Raw genomic sequence first — 25,816 nt, 5'->3', positions numbered from 1 at the left:
AATGGTTTTACCATCTATACAGTTAAATCAAGACTCTAGGAATCATCCCAGATCCCTAATGCATCCATACATACTCATAGCAGTCTCCACATTTTGAAGACCTTCTAATATATCTACTCACACTTTTTGTACTGTTGTTTTAGATGGCCTTATTCTCTTGCCTAACCAATGGACGATATACCTTCCTGATTAGTTTTTCTCTTTCTAGTGTTGCCTCCTGCCACTGTTAACCCAGCTATCATCCACACTGCTTCCAGAGTTATCTTTTAAAAACACCAGTAGGAGAATGCCTATCTTTTACCTCCTAGCCCCTAACATCCCACACACAGCCTAGACAAAAAGTCCAATTTTCTTTGCCCTATTCTGAAAGACAGACTGTGATTCAGCCCCTGCATATCTCTCCCATCTTACTGAACCACACATACTTCTCTGAATATATACTTCTGCTTCTGTGTTATTTCTCTAGGCTTTGGGTATAACATGTCTTCTGCCAGCCATTTCTCTGCCCTTCTGGACAGGTTGGCAAAAATCATATTCCTTCTTCAACGTCCATCTTAGCTTAGATGTCACATTCTCAGAGATGAGTTCCTCTGTTCCACAGAAGAGTTGCTTAAGCTCTTCATTGTGCTAGCCCTACCTCTTGTATGAATATACTCCTGGAACTCATGGTAATGACTTGTTCTACTTCAAAGTTCCCTATTAGACTAGAAGCTTGAGCAACCACTTAGCATCTGCATTCAGAAAATAGGAATAACTTATTCTAGGATAACGTTTTATACACAAGAAACTATCTACTTGGTATGAGGTTTTATCATTGTTGTTACTGTTCCTGATATAAAAAGCAAAAGGCATTTACCATTTCATTCAGTTGAATTTCCCCAAGGGTCACAATATCCTTTCTAGGCAAGCGTGTTAAAGACTTAAAATATCTGATCAGAATTGGGCTCAAAGGCTCATATTACATAATGAGAAGTAAGGCTCACATATGAAAAGAAAGCAGGTAGTCTGTATGCCAGAAATTGGATATGAAATTCATGAGATCCAAAGACTTATGTCTGGGCCACCAATTTTGTTATCTCATGTCTCTTTCTATTTATGAAATCAAGAAGGCAAGGCAAGAGAGGATATAAAATATGCTAAATAGTATTTTTATTTCTTTCTTCTCCCAAATAAGTGCCATATTATTAGGAGAAAATCATTTAGAGAAAGAATCATTCTTCTCTATTCAAGATGGTCTATTCTGCTTTTGTACATTTTTATGTACATACACTCAGTCCACATCTTTCAGAACTAAAGAATATTTTGTCCGGTTATCAGGTAGATCTTTACTTAAATAAGAACTGGCATTGAAAAATAACAGAAAATATGGAAAATTCACTTCTCTATTTGATTTTTCTTGCTTTATAATGATGCATGTGTTATTTTGAGGATGGGTTATTTTTCATTTCAACTGAATTTTCTTATGTTCCACAATATATCAAACTCATATATCAACTAAATAGGTATATATCTTTTGTCAATATTGTCAGGGAAAGTTAAGGTCATCTATAGATCCTTGGTGGATATTTGTCAACACAAAATAACAAAGACAGTTATGCACAGCATGCACTAGTCATTTAGGATTATTAACTTGTTTTTTTAATGGAACGACACTATAGGTTAAAGACCCATGAGTAGACTATCTGAAAAAAAAAATGTTTTAAACCTATTTTTTAACCTGGAGCTTCTTACTTAAAGCTGGGAACAAAATAAAACAATAAGTGAAAGAACTTTTCAAAACAATAGAAGCCTTGTCATCCTGTGTGACAAGTGGTACTAAAAATAGGGTTAGAACAACAACAAACAAAAATACACCAAGCACTAGCTGTATTAGAATTTAAGGAGTATAAATATAAAGAGTTGAACTTTCTTTGAATGGCATCTACTATCTCTAATTTGTATTTGTTATGTGAGTCTTCATACATTTTCAGGGTGCTTAATAAATGTTGAACAATTAAAACACCATGCCAAGTCACTCTGTCTTTTTTTTGGTCTTCCTCTGTCTGATTTATTTCACTAAGGATAATAGCCTCCAGATCCATTTGAGACTCTTTTTGTACATCCAGGATATGGTCTACCTGGGTAAATGTTGTGTGCACTTGAGAAGAATGAGTATTCATTCTGCTCTTGTTCAGTGGAGTGCTCTGGAAATGTCACTTAGGTCAATCTGGTTGATAGAGTTGTTTAAATTTTCTATAACCTTACTGATTTTATGTCAACTTGTTTGATTAGTTATTGACAAAGGAGTGTTGATCTCTCCAATTATAATTGTAGATGATTTCTTCTTGCAGTTCTGTCAGTTTTGTTCCATGTATTTTGAAGATCTATTATTAGTTGCATTCACATTGAGGATTATGTTCTCTTGATTAACCTTTATCATTATGAAATAAACTTTTTATCTCTGGTAATATTCCTTGCCATGAAATCTATTTTGACTGACATTAGTATAGAAACTCCAGATTAAATTTTTTTCTTATCTATTTATTTGTAGTGTTACCATGATACATCTTGTTTCATCTTTTTATTTCTAACATAGTTGTGTTTTCATATGTGAAATGGACTTCTTGTAGGCAGCATATAGTTGGGTCTTTCTCTCCAATCAGACAATCTCTATCTTTTAACTAGAGTGTTTAGACTATTTACATTTAATGGGATTGTTGATCCTTATGGATTCTTTCTCCATGCACTGTTCCCCCACCCCTACAAGTCATTCTGTCTTAACTGTATTTGATAAGTAAGATTAGTTGCATCAAGTGTATTTTTGGTTAAAGTATGGATTCCTGAATAGCAGAGATAACGTGATATTTACCTTTAAGACTCTTAAGACAATAATATAACTGACCCACACTTAGTAATGACCTCTAGCACAGTGGGAATCTGGACAGAAATCATTTGGGTGGCAAAATGTTAGAAATTTTAATTAATTCCAAGCTTTTCTCCTCTATCAATAATTCCCAAACCAGTCTGACTAGATTCAAATAAATCTGAAATATCACCCATTCACCTGACCAAGCTCCATGTGGTGGACAGAATATGGGTGCTCAGTCACATAATGGCAGAGTGGATGAGAAAGTTAAGTGCAAAAGTCAGAGGGCTGACTGGCTGTGTGGCCTTGAGAAGTTAATTACCTTCCCTGAGCCACAGTTTCCTCACCCACAAAGTAAGGGGAAAACAATTCTATCTCCTCCATAGGACTCTTGAGAGGAATCAATTAATATGTGATTGTAAAGCCTGAACTCAGAGTGCTACCCACTAACAAAGATTCAACAGTGTTTTCAAATCCAGCTCTACCACTTTGTAGCTAGTTTATATTGCATGGTCCTCTTTGGGGCACAACCTTCTAACATTCGAAATGAGAATAGCAATATATTCTAGACTGGATTATTGTAGAAGTGAGAGGAATGATGCATATAAAATGCTTAGCACACAGTACCCAACACGAGAAGGTTCTAGAATATGTTATTCTCTCTGTGTTTTCCTTTGGGTCTGTATTTATATAAATCTTACTCTAAATAGGACTGATGATAGCTCTGTTGGCACGTTATTTTCCACAAGTTAAAATAGTGTTTATTTTCTTATGTTTCTAAGTTTCTCACGAGATTGAAAATACTAAAATACAAAAGTCTTATCTCCTAAGGCCTCCTAAGTGTCCCAAGGGGCAGAGAATACTCCCAGTAGCTTCTTTGGGGCCTGAAGTTAAAGGCAAAATCACACTCAGATTTCTAAAATGCTTGCAATGCTTTAGTGTATATTGCTTGCTGTTTGATACTGTTTGTATCCATGTATTTTGATTTCTAAAATAAAAATAATATTTTTATTACAAATATAGAAATAGATTTGTTTGTTTTAAAAGCTGGGACCCATATTGCGTGCAAAAATTATATTCTACTTCTTATATTTGTTTCCACTATTTATATACATGTTATATATATTTATTCCATTATATATTTATATTTCACTATTTATATTTTATATTCCATTTATCACTGCATCATATCACATCTTGGGGGAAGGGCGGAGGTGACTGCCTAAATTACTAAAGAATGGTAATTCCTATCACATTCTAAGTTAATTCCCCTATCTGGTCCCTTATAAAAATCAGATCAAACCTAGAAGATGACAGGGGACAACCACAAACTTAACTAAATGGTGGTTCCCATTGCATCTGCTATACCAGATGCTATATCTTTGCATAAAATGCAAATGACCGCCAGTCACATTTAGCCATAGTGATGTTCTTCTCTATCCCTATAAGAAAGGATAACCAAAACATTTTTTCATTCACTAGGAATGAAAAATCATCATTCATTTCAGTCCCAGAGCTATGCTAACTCTCCCATGTCTGTCTTAATAAAGTCCAAAGGGACCTGGACCATCCAAATATGTTGCAGCATAATCCACTTGTCCATTATCTTAATGACAGCATGTTCACCAGACAAGTTGAGCAAGAAATGGCAAATATATGGAAGGCTTTGGTAAAAAATATACATTCCAGTGGTGAGAGACAAACCCTATGGAGATAAAGTGGCCTATAATGTCAGTAAAGATTTTAGAGGCACTGTGATTTGCAGCATGGCCAGACATGTCCTTTAGGTAAGGACACATTATTATATCTGATACCTCCAAACACTAAGAAAGAATCACAATGCCTCTTAGGCATTTGGGTTGTGCAGGCAGCACATTCTGTTCTGACCTATTTACTCAGTAATGTGAAAGGGTGTTGTCTTTGAGTAGGGTTTCCAGAGTAAAAACCGACATTACAGCAGGTCCAGGCCATGATGCAAGTGGCTCTGCCACTTAGGCTATACAACCTAGTAGACTCCGTAGTATTAGAGGCATTGGTGGTAGAAAAAAAGTTCTATGGAGAGATGACAGCAGACCCTGATAGAGGAATCACAACATAAACCCTTAGGGTTCTGTTGTAAAATCAGGCCATCTGCAGTAGAGAATTACACACCACTTATAAAATGGATTCTGACAAAATATTGGACCCTATTGGAGTAAGAATGCCCAACTATTGGATAATCAACTGGCGAGAATTGTTCATCTTGAGCTGGGTTTCCTGAGATGCATTGAGTCAAAAGTTCAAGCAGCACCATCATCAGATGAAGGTGTTATATTTGGTATCAGGCACAAGCATGACCAGAGGGCATAATGGCAGGTGTCCCTGACCACCATATTTTCAATCACTGCTGTCCAAGGAACTTCCCCCTTGACTCACACTTATGACCAAGTGACTGAGGAGGAAAAAGACCAAGCTCTGTCAGCTTGGCACGTGGGTATGTGGTTGCACTCAGAATAGATGGCTGCCCCTCTTAGGGAAAGCCCTGAAAGAGAGCAGTCCGAGAGCTTTTCTCAATAGGCAGAATGTTTGGTATACCAGATCATCTACCTTATATGAAGAGAGAAATGGCCCAGAGTAAGAATATATATAGAGATAATAAGCAAAGTCAAATGGCTTGGCTGATTGACCAGGGGTCTGGAGGGATCGTGATTGAAAGATCAGGGACATGGAGATTTGGAAAAGGTTTGGATGGGCCTCTGGGAGTGAATATCAAGTATTATAAAGATCTTTGAATCACATCTAAACCCCAAGCTTTGTGCAATGTAGTCAGTGAAGTATTGTAGTCAATGAAGTTTATCCCAGGCATGATTATTGCTAATTGAAAACATCTAAACACCAGATTGTATCCTCCATGAAAGAGACACAATCAATTAGATGGAACAATCTGTCCAGTTGATATCAGCCAGGCTCCAGTGGTGACATAAAAGGTGCACAAATTTAGAGGCTATTGTGGTAGGGCTTGGACCTGTGCATTGCCCAACAACATGGGCTCAAACCCAACAAAGCTGCTTCTCCTCACCAGCAGCTACTGGAGCTGCCATACATCCAATCTACTAGTAAAGAGACAGATGCAGAGTGCCCAATAAAACAATGTGCCTTGAGGAGACCGACTAACTGTTTGGTAGCAAGTTGTTTATACTGAACTCCTTCTACTCTGCAAAGGGCAGAAATTCATCTTGATTGGACTATATGCATATGCCACCTTTCTTATTCTCAAGGCTTCAGCCTGCAGTACTAAGAGCTCCCAAAGTTTCTGAGCCACAGACATGGGATCATGCATAATATTACAGAAGATCAAATAACACACTTAACAGCAAAAGGGGTGTGGGCATGAATACACGACCATGGGATCCCCTCATCCTATCATATACCAACCTCTGACAAGCTGCTAACTTGATACAGCCTAAGTACAGTCTTTTGGAGGAGCAATGGGTTAAGACTGAAGACGATATCCTAAAAAAATGAAGAGCCTTCCTCTAGAGGAAGGTACATACACAAAATGAATGATCAGTATATGGTGCCATGTCCCCAGAGGTAGAGTAAATGGATAAAAGAGTTTGAAGTAGGTGCGATCCTGCTTACCAGCACTCCCAGTGACCCATTTGGGAATCCGTGTTTCTCATCCCTGAAACTCTAGGACTTAGAAGTCCTAGTTCCCAGAGGAGGAATACTTGAATCATTAACCTTTGAGCTATCACTGCTTCCTGGTCATTTCAGGCTTCTTGTGCCAAAATACCAGCAGGCAAGGAGAGAATAATTATCCAGATCATCAGGGGGAAGCAGGAAACAGGGATGACTGTGGTTAGTACCCAGGTGATCTACTGGAGTGTCTCTTGGTACTCTCTTCCCCAATTTTGATGGTAAATAGACTACTACAAGTTCTATGACTTGCGAAGGAATAGGAGTTTGAGTCATTCCATCCACTAAGCCATACAGAGGAGCAGAGATGTTGGCTGAGGGTGAGAGGAAGAAAGTGATGAGCACGAACTGCAGCCCTGAGACCATGTGTAGTTGTACTCGTGAGGGTTGTAGTTCATCCTATTAACCTTCCTTTTCCCCCAGGGAATAAGACCAACCTGTATTCTGGAATAGTTATTTCTAGAATTTGTTACATGAAGCAAATAGGTTTGAGTGGCACAGGGGGAGACTGTAGTGAATAGGGTGGTGTACCGTCTGGATCTCCCTTTCATGGACTGTGGCACTTATTCCTCCAGCTGGAGAAAGTGATGGTGGCTGATGGCTCCCTACAGAATCCATCTCCAGTAACTGCCTTCAGCTAAAGAGAATGACCTCACTCAAGGTCATACCCATCTCTGGGGGTAGAGTACCCTGAGTAGCTAACCCAGCTTCAAAGCTTCCTGTGGAATCATCTGAGGCCTATGTTGTTGACTACCTTGTAATTCATTCCTTCAAACTGTGTCTGTGAGTACTATTTCAGTGTAGTCCTATCAGTGTTGATTATTATCACTTTGATAATCAGTTAAAAATTACATCTATATAATTTTAGCTATTAAAGTATATATACCTCCTACTAATGATTACATTGATATTTTAAAATTCTCTTATACTAATATATCAGAAGGAATATCTGTATGTGTGTGTAGTGTGTGTGTCCAGGCACATCTATTATCAAACGATGATTTATAAATAAAAGGCAGAAATACAAGAACAAGATCCTTTGGGTTCAGTGTAAAAATCAGGATTCTTCTTTTCTACTTCCCCCACCATGGGGTTTTTTAAAAGCTATGGAATAACAATCTTTGGTGTGTTTACCACCAAAGTCTGATGTGATCAGTATTTATGAATCTATCAAGTCTTTCATATTGTATGGATTTATAGCTATCACTGGTCTCAGGATACTTCATATTACTGTAGAATTCATTTCTAATTTCAAAGTCTGCCATACAGCCATATCCTCTTGATCAGCACTGAGCTAGCTTCCTACTTGAACAGCACATGCTGAATGAAGGACAAGGTGAGTGACAAGTCTTTATTTGCTGAGAAACCTCTGCCAACATAAAACTGGAATGAGCAAGTCATTAAAGGGATACTGTAAACCCTACTACAAACCTCTCCACTGCAGGCATTCTGAAATAAACCTTTTCCCTTCACCTTGTCCACTGGGCTAAAAACCTAAACGTCAAATTGCCACTGTCCCTGAAATATTTGTTTATTAATTCTTTTTTTTTTAAATTTATTTATTTTTGTCTGTGTTGGGTCTTCGTTGCTGTGCACAGGCTTTCTCTAGTTGTGGCGAGCGGGCTAGTCTTTCACTGCGGTGCGCAGGCTTCTTATTGCGGTGGCTTCTCTTGTTGCAGAGCATGGACTCTAGGCACACGGGTTTCAGTAGTTGTGGCTCACGGGCTCTAGAGCTCAGGCTCAGTAGTTGTGGCACATGGGCCTAGCTGCTCTGTGGCTTGTGGGATCTTCCCGGACCAGGGCTCGAACCCATGACCCCTGCATTGGCAGGCAGATTCTTAACCACTGCACCACCAGAGAAGCCCTATTAATTCTTTTCTTGGAGGATGGAAAAATATGCTAGAAAATAGCTATCATTGTATCCATCCCAAGAAATGCCTCCTGTTTTTCTTGAGACTAAATAAACCAGTGGAAGACTTTATAATAGCTAACATTTGTGTAGCAATTTACAGCCTACACATCCTTCTGACATACATGTATTGCACTAAATCTTTGAGACAATTATCTAAAGCTGAGGAAATGGAGACCTGGAAAGGTTAGGCAATATTGTTTAAGATTCTGTTCATTATATTCTATATTCCAATATAGTTTAAATCTCTATAGATAAACTAGAGAAGGATGTGGAGATGAAATGTGTCCACATCTCATAGACGAGGTGAATATCACATGGTACAAGATCAAATGTGAAACGTCGGCTATCGTTGAACCCCTCAGGGAAAGTGCTAGTTTGAGTGTCAACATTTCTCTAAGGGAAAGGAGACTTTGAGGTAGAAAATAAAAGAGCAGACATTACCTTCCTCTTATTTTTATCTTTACCTTAGCTAGCGAAATAATTTTTCAATACACTGAACAAATTCACAGCCACATATATATATACGGACATTAATAACCTCCTTGAAAAAAATCGGTTCTGTATCTTAATAGCTACAGTTAATTACTAAGGCTTATAAGGGAAAATGTTTGTGGAAAGCTTATGAGCTATAAGCACTATAATCATCCCTGGAAACAAGTTTCAAAAATATTAAGTTGCACTTTCATTCATGTAAACTCAATGATGGAACTCTAAAGAGAATGTGTGTAGTTTTAATGAGCATCTCAGTTTGTGTGAGGGAAACTGTCTAATGACTCATTTTCTAGTTTGGGCCCACCAATATATTAGTCCAATACATGGAATTGGCTCTTCTAAATTATTTACAGAACTCCAGGAATAATTTGATCCCACACAAAATAATACTGAGCAGTTAAATCATAGTAACTCTTCTCATAATAAGAGACAAAAATTCAACTTAATTGACCACCAGTGACTAATATCAGATTTAAAAGTACATCACTTGAGAGTTAGCAACAATCTCTCTTACACAGTGCTATTACACTGACAAATTAAATTTTCATTGTTTCACACAATCTCACTGAAGTTACTATATAAGAGTCCACATTTAGTAAGAAACACTTTAACTAGTTGCAGTTAATATACAACTGTATGAGTACGCACCCACATATTCCTCTTGCCCATTTGAATTTCAAGATATTCTTCTCGTATTGATAGGGAACAAGTCACAAAAACAGATCCAAAGTGAAACCGAGCAGGACCCTGTGGGGCTCCTGGGCACGGAAACCTTTTCATGTCCCCCATTTCTTGTAAGGAACAGACTCCAGCCTCCATGACCTTCCCTGAGTTCCAAAGGGCAGATTCGGAACAGTTGCTAATCAGGGAAGGGAGGGGATGCAGAGACAAGGGAGGAACAGTCAAGAGACAATAGTGCAGCCTTGGGGTGGGGTCCTGGTGCTGCCTCAAGGGATACACATAACAATGTCTTTAAGCCCTTTATAGAACTAAGACCCAACAAATGGAAGATGTCAGCATTCTTCATATGAGAGAAGACCACCCGAGGAGGCCAGATGAAAGGAACCAGAGAAGCTCATCAAAAGATTACCTGACACCAGATTAAAGGAGTGCAGGACCTGCACACATCCTAATCTTATCAGCAACTCACCAAATCCTCCCGGGTGGGGACACATAGGGCAGGAGCCTGCTGTGTCCCCCTTTGCCTGGCAAAACAATAAAGCTATTCTTTCCTACTTCACCCAAAACTCTGTCTCTGAGATTTGATTCAGCACTGGTACACAGAGGCCAAGTTTTTGGCATCAAAAGGACTTTTGATTTTATGCCTTGATGTTTATGATTGGACCTAATACTTCTGCTAATATATGATATACTGCCTTAATACAATGTTTAAAATTCTACAGCATTTGTAATCAGTAACCTTTCCCAGGGGAGAACAAGGAATTGATAGTAGCTCACTATTTTGCTAAATGCTTAACCAATATATTCCCCTCCTACAGTGGGAAACTCCATTTTGCTATCAATATTGGAGGAAAAACACACAACCAGCATTAAAAAACTATTCAGTGTTAACATGAGACACATATCCCATACATATTTCTTCAATGGAAGGCATGATTTGGTATCTTGCCCAAGCAGATCTACATTTAGGAAATATTCAGAATAGCATTTATTCATTTGTGAACACATAACCTTTCTGTGCATAGTAGAATATGAAGAATACATTATTTCTTCCCATGGTGACTTTATTCTATCTTCACCCATTTCTGCCATTAAATTTAAAATATTCCAGACTACATATGCCCTGATTACAGCTGCATTCCCAGTGCTCTGGCCCTCTCTTCTTCTCTGCCCAGCAGTTAGGTATTTCCAATTACCTTCACTGAAGACCATGGCCTGGAAACATGATGCTACCTAGCAACTAGAACCAGAATCACTAACTCAGAGATAACTTATATCTTATATCTACCTTATCTTTGTTCCTGCCTTGCTCTCTACGCTCCCATGCTGCCCCACCAGCACCAGAAAGTATGCTCACTTTTCCTTCTAGCTACCCAGTAGTCTTAACTTAATTACTACTTACCCACACTCCAGTTCACTGGATGAGACTCAAGGGTAACTAACTCATCAGCATCTGCTATGTCAACCAGATCCTAAGGTACTGGTTACCTGTTTGCAAATCTGGCTACTGAAACATCTTATTCTTATGATGCCTAACACATTGATTCTTGGCACATTTTGGCTGGGCTGTTCACTGAACAGTAGAGTTGGAGGGCTACAGTCAATCTTCTTTTGGAAAGAGGACTTCTTAACCAATGTCCCTCACCAAATAATAAATAAAACTAAAACAAATAACAACAAGAAAACATTTCCTTAGCTCTTAGAAGAGATGAATAGGCAATACAAGTGATATATATCAGATAAAATATCTTAACTTGCATTCACCACCACTTACATAATATGGCTGAAGTATTTTTGATGCATATGCAAAGTCTTCTTAAGTGTGCAGACCATTGTCTGTGGGTGCACGAGTGTGTGTGCGTTCATGTTTGTGTTAGGTATACAGAGAGATGGTCAGCAGTCTGGAACTCTGTGTGTGGTGTTAGAGTATCAGATAGAAACCATTGCTGATAGCACTTCCTCTAGTATAATGATGTTTTAAGTGTCATTGATCTTCTTGATCTTTATCTAGAGAAAATCATGTAGATATTTCACATGTTACAGTGCACACATTTCAGTATTTTCCCAAAATTTATTTTCTGGAAAGAAAAACAAGTCATTAACTCAATTTAACTTAGTAGATGATGTTTCTTTCCCAAGTCGCTAATTGCTAAAGAGGGAATAACTAACTATATAGAAAAGACTAGGTTGAAATTTCATTAGGCTTATGTAAATATCCACCAACAATAGGCACTGGCTCTAACAGGCCATTGTGTGCACTTCAGTTAGAAGCAGATTGTTATGGTTGTCAAGAGAAACTCTTAGCCGCAAGCATGTGGACAGACCAAAGCTGAACAGCTGGTCAGTGCAGACTCACGATGTGCCTCAAAATATATGGTGACCGTTTATTGTTGGAACTTAAACAGAGAGGGCTCTGTTCTTCCCACCAAGGTCAGCCTCACTGCCGAGTTTATATTTATAGCTGGCCTCTCCACCATCTGTGCACATGGTCTACACTGCACCTCTGTGGAGTTGGAGAGGCATTATTTTAAGACCTGATTAAAAAGCCAGGAAAAAGCAATCCATCATTTACAAGGAGGGGATGTAAGACAGTCACAATGGTGTGCTGTCATGCTTTCAGATTTTGGTCTACATTCTAATCCAATGCCAGATACAAGAAACACTGACCAAGAATGTAGAATCCACTGACAACATTTTACCATCTAGATGGGAGAAGAATGAATTATCAAGATTCTCCAAATACCGTATGCTAACACATATATATGGAATTTAAGAAAAAAATGTCATGAAGAACCTAGGGGTAAGACAGGAATAAAGACACAGACCTACTAGAGAATGGACTTGAGGATATGGGGAGGGGGAAGGGTAAGCTGTGACAAAGTGAGAGAGTGGCATGGACATGTATACACTACCAAAGGTAAAACAGATAGCTAGTGGAAAGCAGCCACATAGCACAGGGAGATCACAAGCTAGGTGCCTTGTGTCCACCTAGAAGAGGGGAACAGGGAGGGTGGGAGGGAGGGAGATGCAAGAGGGAAGAGATATGGGAACATATGTATATGTATAGCTGATTCACTTTGTTATAAAGCAGAAACTAACACACCATTGTAAAGCAATTATACTCCAATAAAAATAAATAAATAAAAATAAAGATTCTCCAAGGTTTGCCCTAGCCAGGAGGTAAATGACATTTATGCCGAGCGGCGCCTTGCTCTTTTGTGGTCACAGAGACCCAAATGAATCAGGGCCTGAGTGGAAGGCAAGATGCTGTTAATAAAGAGCTACCTGTTGAATTCAGGTGTAAATGAAGTTGAATGCCTATAATTGGTTTATTGAACGAGCTGAACTATTGGAATATCAAGAGGAAACAGTTTTATTTTCTCCTGTCATCCACTTTCAAACACACTCTATCATATGTATTTCCTACCCCAGATAACAACTTGGGTCAATCCTCAGGTCCTAAGGGCACCTTAAAATATTTTAAAAGCCTTATTTTCAGATATTAAAAACAATAATGACAACAACAGCAACACACACACACACACACACACACACACACACACACACACACACACACACACACACACACACACACACACACACACACACACCAGTGAGATCTAAATCAAGACATTAACTTAATGTTCAATTTAAAGTTTCTCCCCTCCTCCCAGAGTAGGCCTGAGACCAAAAATGGGGAAGAGGCAATGGGACTGTCTGTCACCAGTTTTTTTTTATTCTCTTGGGTCTATTCTTTCCCCCTCTGCTTAGGGCTTCTCCAGGGTAGAAAGAGAGGATGGATTTGGAGTAAAGAGACCAAGGCTGTTTTTCTTAGCCTGTGCTCTTCAGAGTCCACAGTCATGGAAGGCATCCACTTGCCACTTTTTGGGGAGCAGCTCTGTGTTCTTCAGAGACCCCTCCAACCTAGGAAGCCCCGTGCTGGACCCCTCCCTGCAGCAGGCACGGCAGGATCTGGCTAGTCTTCTGCACCAGCTCCCAGCTCAGCTCCGTCCCAGCCAGTGTCCCTCTAGTGTCTTTTGGTGGCTGTAGCCTTAGCAGCCAGGACCTCGTGGGCAAGGTCTTTCAAGATGTCTTCCGCCCTGCTTTCTTCAAGTGCAACTCACACCCTCATTCTTCCCAAAGGTGGAAATCGAGCTTCTCCCCACAGTTGCCTTCCCTTTTCTCCTCCTGCAGTTGTGGGCAGCTCCAGACAGCTTTTAGTCAGGATAAGTTGCCCATTTTCCATTTTTGCTAGAAACTCCCAATAAAACACACACCACACACACACACACACACACACACACACAGTTCAAGGGATTTTCTTGGTATCTCCACAACTTGACTTGTGGGGGAAAGAAAACACTTTGACGATGTCTATCTAATCCTATGGATTTCAACACTTCAAAGAATCCTCCATCCCTAATGGCAGTTAAAGAGGATGATCACTGGGCCTGCTTGGTCACTGCCAACAAGTCCTAGGAGAAGGTACCTCATACTTCTCTTTAGAAATACGGGACTACTTATCTTGCATTTTCCTCAGCTTTATGGCCTTACATGGAAATCAATGTTAACTAGAATTCTCTTATTCTGTGACTTGTATAGCAGCCAGTATTAGTGTAAATGTTGCCATATTGTCGTTGATAATGAGAGAGCACAGAGTTTTTAAACCATGGCTCACATTAGAGACCTCGGTTTTAGAGGTTCCTTTTCCCCTCCTTATCCATTACTGTTTCGGCCGAAGAGAATGTATTTAGTCGCACAAATGAAGTCACACTCACATGTAAGGCACATTAAATGGAAGGAAAAGAAACAGTCCATCAGAGAACAGTCTGCACTGTTACCTGTTTGCAAATCTGGCTACTGAAACATCTTATTCTTATGATGCCTAACACATTGATTCTTGGCACATTTTGGCTGGGCTGTTCACTGAACAGTAGAGTTGGAGGGCTACAGTCAATCTTCTTTTGGAAAGAGGACCCTTCCCCCTCCCCATATCCTCAAGTCCATTCTCTAGTAGGTCTGTGTCTTTATTCCTGTCTTACCCCTAGGTTCTTCATGACATTTTTTTCTTAAATTCCATATATATGTGTTAGCATACGGTATTTGGAGAATCTTGATAATTCATTCTTCTCCCATCTAGATGGTAAAATGTTGTCAGTGGATTCTACATTCTTGGTCAGTGTTTCTTGTATCTGGCATTGGATTAGAATGTAGACCAAAATCTGAAAGCATGACAGCACACCATTGTGACTGTCTTACATCCCCTCCTTGTAAATGATGGATTGCTTTTTCCTGGCTTTTTAATCAGGTCTTAAAATAATGCCTCTCCAACTCCACAGAGGTGCAGTGTAGACCATGTGCACAGATGGTGGAGAGGCCAGCTATAAATATAAACTCGGCAGTGAGGCTGACCTTGGTGGGAAGAACAGAGCCCTCTCTGTTTAAGTTCCAACAATAAACGGTCACCATATATTTTGAGGCACATCGTGAGTCTGCACTGACCAGCTGGTGATCTTGAACAAGAGTTAACTTTAAATTCCTAAATAGTTCCTTTCATTCCTTTACTCATCTGGGACTGCGGTTCTACGGTTGCTTTTTTTGTTTTAATCAAGAAAAGCAGAGAAGGTCATCGCTGTGAGCATTATTATGAGAGTCTGAGCATCTTCAGATAATTGGTTAGAGATGCACAAAATATAAGGCCTCAATAGGCACACTGTAAAGGATAGAAGCCAAAGAAAGACTATGTCTCATATATTTCTGTAGCTATATAGAAATTTCTGTTTTCTATTAAAATGACTGTTTCTAAACAGAAAATCTGTTTTCTATTAAAATTAAAATTCAAGCAGGGAAAGATTAAGACAAGGTTGAGTCAAGAGGAAGGAAACTGGCCTAAAAAAGTTGAAATTAACATAATCAATAGGTGGTATGAAAACTTTTCATGAGGAGGTATTAATATTTTAAGGTATTTTGATCTATAGAAACAATTGTTCAGTCCCTGCTTTAAAAAAAAAAAAGAACAAAAAGAGAGAAGGGATGTTTTTGACCTTCTTTAGTATAACCACATTTCAGAGTAGCTGACCAGTTGTTTTTTTTGTGTGTTTGTTTTTGTCTGTTTGCTTGCTTTCTGGAAATCATATTGTTATGGGGATATTACATGACATGTCTATTATAGATTTATGCTAGTTTTGAATACACCACCATATTAAACCTCTAAAAGATTACAGAACAAAATAAAAAACTTAATAAATTATAGAAAAAAGGACAACTTATCAAAATCTGTTTTAAAAAAAGAGAAGAATGTTTTTACTTTCAAGTGATTACTTCTGCTATTTTCTACCAACTTCCATTGATTTAAGACTATAAATAAGCATGTATGTATACATGTATATGCTTATCTATTTTATATATATTACATATATATATATATGTTCCATATAGAGAGTTTATATTTATATGAAACACCAAGAAGAAAGGTAGGCCACAAAAGAGGGGAGACGGTAGTAATTTAGTGGTTGTCATCTTGACTGTATCTCATTGGATGGAGATATATATCTATAGTCATAGATATAATTTGCTAGCACAAATATACCATCAATACACACATGTATACCTGATTAACTAAATAACTCAATAATTTCAAATTGACTTTGAGAATAGGGAAAACAGTACAGATTTCACAGATGAACCATGCAGAACTGCAACTACAGGAACCAGAGCAAGGTTCACTTCATCTTACCAGGTTTAGGGACAATGAGCTGTGCACTGGTCTGGGCGTTTCCAGCCTCATTTTCACCCACACACTGATAAAAGCCTTCATCCGACTTCACCACCCCAAGGATTCGTAGGTTGCTTCCTCCCTAGGGAGAAGAAAAAGCAGGTAAAGCATTTGAAAAAGCAAAAAACTCCAAGTGGCAAATGATCACAAAACAAATTTTAATTAAATTTACCAAAAGAAACCAGAAGGGAGGCCAAGAGGGTCCTCAGCCTTACAGATATGTCACCTGGGAAATGTCACAGATTCCCAAGACTCTGCTGGATCCACGTGCAGCAATTTAACCTAGTTCTGCTATGAAAAGTATACTCCCAGGAATGCACATCATCCTCCGTAAGTGAGCAGTAAACAGAAAACTCTTTTATTAGGTATGGACGAAAGAGAGGTTAGTATCAAAAGAAATCTCATTCTTTTACTTGTACTGAAGGAAATAGTTTCAGTGGATGCTGGAGGGGGAAAAAAAAAGCAAAAGGAAACAAAAATTACTTATCTTTGCAGCTTCTAAAGGACAAGAAATCTAGGTTGGATATTTTCTGGACATTTGCAGAGAAAAAAAATGTCTGAAAATCCTTTTAAAATTGCGTGCCCTTTCAGGGATTTGGAGGAGGGTATGGTAGATCTTTTATACCCATGTCATTCTTGTTATATGGCTGAAATGTTTCACCTTCAGTAATCCATAAATTAAACACAGCAATGTTAACTCCTGTTTTATGTAAATTGGGCCACCATAGTTTTCAAGGATGGATGATAAAATGATCTGAAATAGCATTTAATTACAGTAACTCAGTTTACCTTCGATGGTGTAAGAATTAGTTCAGTAAGTGAGACGAGTTAAATCACTTGCCCTGAAGTCATTAAGAGATAAATATTACCTCATGGGGAATTGTTAATTGTTTTTAGTGTCTTGTAGTCAATTCTCAGCTGATGTAAAATTCTTAAGATAAAGTTGACTAACTTCCAATTAACAATTCTCATATAAGTTACTATTTGTGCTAAATGTTACATGTGTGACAGATCTGGAGCTATTGGGGGAATATTTTTAAGCACAATTTAATGCAAAAAGGGCTCATACCATACCTTTTTTTTTTTTTTTTTTTAACCTTAAGAAAAGGAACATTTTAAGTAGGTTGGCTATAATAAGTCATGCAGGGGGAAAGATTATTCAAACTGTAGAAAAAAATGAAATGCTTCATTTTATCCTGTGTCCTTAAGGGCACTCAACAATTTCCTCTATATGCAAGTAGCATATATTTTAGGCATATACAACACATTTCAAGTTGCCCCATGGCAGATCATTTTTAATTCAGTGATAGGGGAAACAGCATTGCATGTAAAGGAGCTAATGGATTGATGTGGCATTCAAAAGTTAAATTTTTTTCCTTTCTTACTCTATTCCCAACCAATTAAATGCAACTAAAAATGAAAAATGGTAAGTAGTGATAAACATAATAAAGATATTCTTTACGGATGTATTCCTTAAGAGCCCTTATAATGTGACAAAATGCATGAATCAAGAGGTGATGAAAGTTTCTGAAAGCCGACTGATCATGCAAGAGGGACCACCAGCAAGAGGCGCTGTAAAGCCATGGAGAGAGCTTGTGCCTGAATTCTATAGGGCACTTACACTATAATTGCCATCTCCTGGGAGACCTGGCTTGGAGGACCACTTTTCTTTGACAGGGTCATGTCTGCATCTCAAACATAAGAGAAAGGATTGAAAGCCTCCTTCTTTAGCTGCAAAGTTCTTTGATATTTAAAAAGTGCTTTTCATATTTCTCAGATATTCATTTGAATTCAGAACCTCTGATGCTGACCTACACCAAAAGGAGAGTTTTCAGAGTATTTTTAAATGAGCAAAGCATTCTGCTGGTAGCAGCAAAAACAATAATAATAATGATAGGTATGGAAAACTCACTATGTAGCAGGACAACAACTCAGTGAATATACCACCATTATCCCTATTCTCTCTCTCCAGGGCAGGGACAGAGAGGTCCACTAAACCTTATAGGAACTATAAGAACCCTTGTTCTTGGATTCAATTCTTTCCAAAGTTCAGAACTGCAAATGATGTGAACTCTGGGTCCTCAAATCCTCTCCACCACTGCCACCACCACTGTCACTATCACCATCATCACTGCCCTTTTCTACTGCTCATGTAGGATCAGCTGGCCTATCTGGAAGAGTAGCAAAGGAGCAAAGAGTGACCATCCTAATGGCCGAAGTAAGACTACCATATTCATAAGTAGCACATCTTACTTGAAACTTTATTATAATGGGCAAAATTTAAAGAAGTAAGAGATTCTTGGACTCATACAGTCTAGAACTAGATTCTAAACTCTGTTTGTCCAAGAACCACCAATGAGAATATTTAGAAAGCACTGGTCTTAGGCCCCCCATTTTATCTTTGTTTGTTTAAAACTGTGTCTGTAAAACAAGGGGGCTGGACTGTTTAATGACTCTTTTTTACCTCAAAAATTCCAAGTCTAAAAAATGATTTGCTTTATCGGAACAATTTTTTTCATACATCATAAACATTCCCAATGGGAACGTTGTTCCCAAGAAAGAAAAGCAACTGAAAACAGAGTAGACAATGAATGGGATTGTAAAGTGAATATGAAAAAAGATAGTTACCACTATCTGAAAATAATCACTAGGAATGACCACATCTCCATTCTTCATCCAATTCACAGTGGGCACAGGCTTCCCAGAGACTGCACATTCAAACTCAATATCCATGCTTTCATAGGCATAGAGGTTGGAAGGGTGATTTAAAAACCATGGTGGAACTGTAAAGACAGAAAAATAAAAAGTGAGTGGGTGGGGATGTGAACTTGCATGCTAACATCTTCTCTGACTTAGAAACAAATATTGAAAATGTTTGTAATTCAAATAATTCCCCTAAGCCCTTAGTTTACTCTATAGGAACGACTGTAGGACATGATAAACTCCCTCCATGCCCCCATCCCTGCCCCCCACCAAATGCAGTTAAACAGTGTGTTGTTGTGTTAATGGTGTCTTGCCACAAAGCATGTAAAAAAAAAAAACAACCTTTGCATATAATAAACAAAAATAAATAAATAAAAATAAATAAAAAAATAAAAATAATTGCATATAATAAACATTCTGAATAACTAAGTATTTGCATCCAATTGACCTACATAAAGGACACTGGAAAGTCCATAAAGCTATGGAAACTATGCTGATAAAGCAAATAAAGGGGAGCTGATATGACTGACACAACCCAGTGTATAAGACATGAATGCTTAGAGTCTCTGTAATTCTAGAGTTTCATTAGGATTTAGCTAATGAGATGGACTCGTTCCTATTGAAACTGTATGTGGTGATAGGGCACTAAAAATGACCATCATCTTTACTGTGGACACATGCCTATTGTCCTAGCAATTATCTACTCTAGTGCATTGCTATACTATATTACTATTTTCTCAGCAGGGTACATGATACACTAATTTAATTTAATGTCTTAATTACCATAATACTCATTACTCTATGATGGAAATTTTCAACTGAAAGGAAATTACAAATATAACACACCTTCACTAGTGAATCTCTCAGACTTGGTGCCTCAAAACACTGTGTAGGAAAGGAGCATTTTAAAAAGTGATGTTGGAAGGGATAAATTGGGAGATTGGGACTGACATACACACACTACTATATAGAAAATAGATAACTAATAAGAACCTACTGTATAGCACAGGGAACTCTATTCAATACTCTGTAATGACCTATATGGGAATCTAAAAAAGAGTGGATATATGTGTATGCAAAACTGACTCACTTTGCTGCACAGTAGAAACTAACACAACATTGTAAATCAACTATACTGCAATAAAGAAAAAAAAATTTTTTTAAGTGATTGTCATTTTCTTCCACTGGGAACCTTAAAATGATGTCAAACTTGAATATTTATATTGTCTGAAATCCAGGTTAAATTCACAGGGAAGTAGCAGCCTTGATCCCCTTTTCACCTTGGAAATAAATATGTATTTTTCATAGACATTTTTAAAGACAGATTATAATTTTTGTCTTTGCTGTTGTTATGCTCAGTGCATAAGGTGTGCTAATATTTGCTTCTTTGAGTAACCACCATACTTTGCTCTTTCCAACCACCATCAGCAAAACTTTCCCTTGAAGTCAAAGTGAATTTGCAATCTTTGATGGTCATTGCCTTCTAGAAAAATCGAAGAGCCAGTGGAAGGCACCCAGGATTCAAGTCCTAGTTCTTCTACTGAATGATCTTGGAAGTCAGATCTCTCCCCTCCCCTCCCCTCCCCTCTCCTCTTTCTTTCTCTCTCTCTCTCTGTCCCTCCCTCTCTCCCCTTCCCTGTCTTATCTTCCTGTTTTTAACTAAATATTTGGGCCTCTAGTACCCAACAACTTTTAAATTCTTGAATCTTTCACAGGGGCAACTTGGTTTAGATGACTTGGCTGGGATTCATTAATATTCGCAGACTAAAGATATGGAAAAAAATGTGTCTGAGAGCTTTTCTACAGAGAATGTGTCACCACTGTATATAGGGTTAAGATTAATTATTTATAATTTATAACAATATTAGACTTTATTTATTCTTTCACCAAATTCACTGAGAATGAACCAACATCAGAAAGATTTCTTGAGTTCCTCTGAGCAGATACATTTATTGTCTCTTTTGGATTCTGTTGTCAATTTTATCACAGATTTTTATTTACCAGCCAATAGCCAGTATTTATTGAGCTGACTGTACAATTTATTAGCCTAAGCACTTTATTATTCACACCACAACTCTTTGAAGCAGGCTCTTTTACCCCCATTCTAGAAATGAAGAGACTGTGGTGTGTAAGCAACTTCTCCAAACCACACAGACAGGCTGACTTCACTGCCTACATTCTGAACTATTTTGTAATAGTTCTACCTCTGGAAAATTTCGATGGAAAATTACTTTGCCACCGAAAAATTCTGATGGAAGGATAACTCAAAAATATTCCCCAAGCCTCAAGGACAATAGAAATAAAGCAATTAGAGCTGTTAAAAAAAATAACATCACGTTGTCTACTCTGCCTCTCCCTTTAAGTCCTTCTTTCCTGGTGCCATGAAAACTGTCTGAGTCTGCTAAGCCCTGGTGTTCATGTTCATCAGATTTCCTGGAATCATGTGTGCCCACATCAGAGTTTTCAAAATTTAGATGACTTCCATAAGTGGATCTTGAAATTAATTTATGGGGTTGAGACTAAACTTTAAATATATATGTACATAAGTAATATAAATATACATAAACATATATCATACATAAACATATACATATACACGTGTATATATTTATATAGAGGGAGGAGATTTAGTATTCTCTTCTCTTCCTGCTTTCCTCTTCTATACTCTTAATCCTTCCTACTCCTATGCTACTCCTCTTTGTTTCTCTTCTCTTGTGATGAGCAGACTAGGATTTATTCATCCTATTTTAGGATTGCTTCCTAGAATTGAGAACCTAGGTATACCTTTCACTGCTCTGGGGTACTAGATTCTCAACACAAATATAAACTGGGACTAATGAGTGAATATGACTTATCAATGGTTGTGGACATGTTTCTTTAGCATTTTTCTGATCATGAAGAGGGAACTCAAACACTCTTTCTTCCATGAAATGTTGCCTTTCATGAAGCCAATGATGGATTTTCCTGCTTCTTGCAGTGCTCTCTCTCTGGGCTCAATTTTTATACCACTTATTATTGTTAGATATTTTTCACCTACATCATTATTTACTAACCAGACTATAAAGTTGGGGCCTGAAGCATATGCTTTTTCTTTTAATTCCCTTTGAATATTAACATAGTTCTCCTTCCTTTCCACTCTCATGGAAGGAATAATTCACTGCTTTAAACTATTTGGGGGGCAACAATTTCTTAATGACTAATAAAAACGAAGTGCCATGAATTTTCAGGTTTATCAAATCGTTCCATTCATACAGTTTTAGTCCATTTCAGAGAACTGCCTAACATACATGTATGACGCTACAGCAATTTCAGGCAAGATATTGCTTTTGTTATACTTTCCTTCTTTGGATAGAATAAAATTCATGACCAGAAATAAATTACCCACATTTTCATTAGATCTTGGTTTCTCAGGATCTTCTTAAGTACTCAGAGTACATATATAGAGAATGTTTATAACTTAGGGGTTGAGGGAAGAAGAAATAGTGACTACAACAGAAAGATGGAAAAAATATGTCTGTTCTAGAAAATGCTATCATATTTAGAAATGATTAATAGGTGAGAGATCCCTCTATACTGCAAGCATTAGAACTGTACAATTAAACCTTAAATCTGAATAAAAGTTTTCTCTAAATTAAATATTTTATAAATGAGTTTCTATGCTATGACTAATCATTTGCATTCTGTAGAGTAAAATTTATTCGGTAGTTTCAGCCCCAAACCAAGTCATCACCAACAACCTAAATAGTATTAAAGGTTTTATTTCACATAAAAGATGCCTCACAAGTATTTTTAGTAACATTTATCTATTCTTTTCCAGTTATTTAGGTACAAATAAATGTGGGTCAATTCTAAAATACTGCTCTAGGACACATAATTAACACTCTGTATTACCTTGACATTGAGAAGATTCTATACATCCTAAAAATTTACTACAGCTCTTTGAAACTGCAAGAATGAAACTTTAAAGGAATGCAGGTGGTTTAAATGAACACAAGGCAGAACACACAACTGGTGAATGATAAACATGATAAACATCATGGGAATGATAAACATCAAGGAAAAAAACAGATTAGTGAGATTTTGTTAGGAAGACAATACAAATTACCATGAGCCTTGATGGGCTACATTTTTACCCTGAGAACACTGGAAAGCCAGCTAGTGTCCCTGAGCAAAACACTTCTCTCTATCTCTCCAGGCCTTTTGGAGTTAATTTGTTGTTGAAATAGTGGACATAAACCCATTAGTCTTCTCTTAAACGCAAATACCTGAAGATTCTGACCAGATCAAAAATCTAAAATACGGTTTGCTGCCAAATTGGGTTAACTCTATGTCCAAAATAAATTGAGTTCTTTCAAGTACAGTCAGATAATTTCACCTTAAGGAGCCATAGTTTGATATGTAATCACATTCAGATGACTACAAAGGAAGCCAACTGGTGTTGAAAGTAGGTCTAGAGATAACATAGCACAGGGGGAAAATATTTTTTTTATCAATTCAGGCTTCCATGTTAAATGTACCTCAATGAAATCCTAGTTTTATGGAATAAGGTTTCTACTGGACATTCAATTTATAGATTAGAAATAGCTCTTTCATCCCATAGTTTCAATTCTTCCTGCACCAACTTCTGGTGCCAAAGTAACTTTCTTTCAGCTAACTTGACCTTTAGGTGAATAACCTTCCTTCTCCTTTATTTAACAAGGAGCTGTGTGATATATTTCTGCCCAATCCAACACTTCTCTCCAGGCCTTTTCTTATGTGGCAAGTGACTTGAAATCTGCTGAATATTTTTCTCTAGTTTGTTCCTTCCTACCTACACATCTGTCCTCTCCCATAGGACTGGGTGCTGAGATTTGCATTTCATTCTCTGTTTGTCTCTCACACATACCTGTCTGTACTCTCTTAAAAAATTTAGGTTGGGGTAAGTTGGGTTCTAGACCTAAGTGACAAGAATGTATCCCACATTGGAAATAAGATCTCATTTTAGTTTTGTTCTAATTAATAATATTGACTGGGGCTCCCATTGTTCTAGAAAAATGAATATTAAGCTATGGATTTTATTCTTAGCATTTTCTATTCAAAAAAGTGTTTCAATTTCTGGGGGCAGGGGGTGTTTGGGTCCTCTTAACAACTTCCAGAATGTACATTACCTTTTCCCCTGACAGATGTGTAAGCCTAAGTGGTATATTTAATTATATATTTTTTTTCTCAAGCAGAAGTAAATATATCATTATTGAAAACTATATTTCAGAAAAGCTGATGAAGCAACAACAATTCATCCCCTTGTAGCATCCATCTGGGTGCAAATCCACCAAGCTCTTAATTTCTTAAGGACAGGGGCTGCCTTACTTCTTTTTCTGTCCCCAAGACTAAGCATGGGATGGGTGCTAATAAATACTTATTAGATAAACAGGCATGGATGTGGTTTAGTCTTCATAGGCCAATGCTTTGGCATTGCCACTTTCTGGCTGCAAACAGGTAATAGCTATGGAAAAGCTAGATGAGGAACAACATTTAAGAATAAGGATATACTTTTCTTCTAAAGTCAATGCTAATGACAACAATAGAATATTAGAAGCATCAAACTATTAGCTATTCTGCTATAGCTGGCAAAGAGGATATTTTAATCATCTTAGAGAAATAAACATTGAGACCTTTTGATTTTATCTCTTACCCCATTATGCCAAAAAATTTGTGCTCCTATCCAAAACTTCTAGTCTATGTGCTGTGGGGATGAAGAACATCTGACCTTCAACCTTTACTTTGGAGCTGTGTTTATGTTTTTTTGTTTTATTTTGTTTTTTGTTTTGGTTTTTTGAAATATGTGCTTAGAAACTATTTTAGATCTCTTGTCACAATTTTCTTTATCCAGACAAATAATTCCATTACTCTTCCTCAGTTTCGGCTGCTTCTGTAATCAGGATTGCTTCTCTCTAAATTCAGACTGAGTTTTCCATTTCTCTCTTTAACTGTAGAGCTTAGGACCAAACTGGGAGAATGATGTTGTAAGGCTCAAACCAGTGATAAAAATGATAGGAGGATTAATCTCAAGGTCCTAATTCTATATGCTTACTTATGTTATCACCATGTCTTTGGAAACTTGATTTGTGTGCTGTGCTATCAGTGTCCTTCAGTAGATGTTGGCAACTCTCCAACAATTAAGTCTGTGTGTGTGTATGTATGCATATGTATATGTATATATAAACACATATTAAATACATTTATTTCTATATATTTATATACATATCTGTGCTCCTATGTAATTCTATGTAAACTGTAAAATCACATCAAATACTTATATTTAAAATGTTATGTATACACAAAGACATGCAAATGATATATCCATACATATACAATTTATAAACATCTTATCCAATTTTCAACTTTAGCTGTGAAGAGAATGAAAACATTTTAAGAAAAACAAGATAAAAACATTAACTCACATGGGTTATGACAAAAATAATAAATATTTAGAATAAGTTATCTAGTTCCTAACACTGCATACTGACAGAAATTTAAGAGTTATTATTTTTCCCTCAGTCAAATGTTTCCTAGTATGCCCTCTTGTTATTTGAGAGTAAAAGATGTGGATATTCTAAACAGCTAGAAAAAAATGTTTCTGTCATGCATGAGAGCAATTTCTGTGTATTTTTAAATGGACATTGAAGAGTTACAGTAAATTATAGTGAAAACTTTGTTTTCCGAGTTTTTTGTTAGTAGTAGATATTCTATG

At 37.4% G+C, this 25,816-nt stretch overlaps 1 protein-coding gene across 1 annotated transcript in view; it reads right to left on the bottom strand.

Annotated features, from left to right (window-relative positions):
• DCC (DCC netrin 1 receptor) overlaps nt 1-25,816 on the bottom strand; it is a gene marked incomplete at its 5' end in the record, with an annotated part of 1,195,962 nt that overhangs the window by 482,800 nt on the left and 687,346 nt on the right. Inside the window, 2 exons of the mRNA XM_082640204.1 lie at nt 16,345-16,465; nt 19,012-19,166. Of these exons, the coding sequence (XP_082496330.1) occupies nt 16,345-16,465; nt 19,012-19,166 (276 nt within the window). The remainder of the gene's footprint in view (nt 1-16,344; nt 16,466-19,011; nt 19,167-25,816) is intronic.

Source organism: Mesoplodon mirus (assembly GCF_964341445.2).
Source record: "Mesoplodon mirus genome assembly, chromosome: 13".
Taxonomy (NCBI): Eukaryota; Metazoa; Chordata; class Mammalia; order Artiodactyla; family Ziphiidae; genus Mesoplodon; species Mesoplodon mirus.
This window is presented reverse-complemented; position numbering and strand designations above follow the sequence as displayed.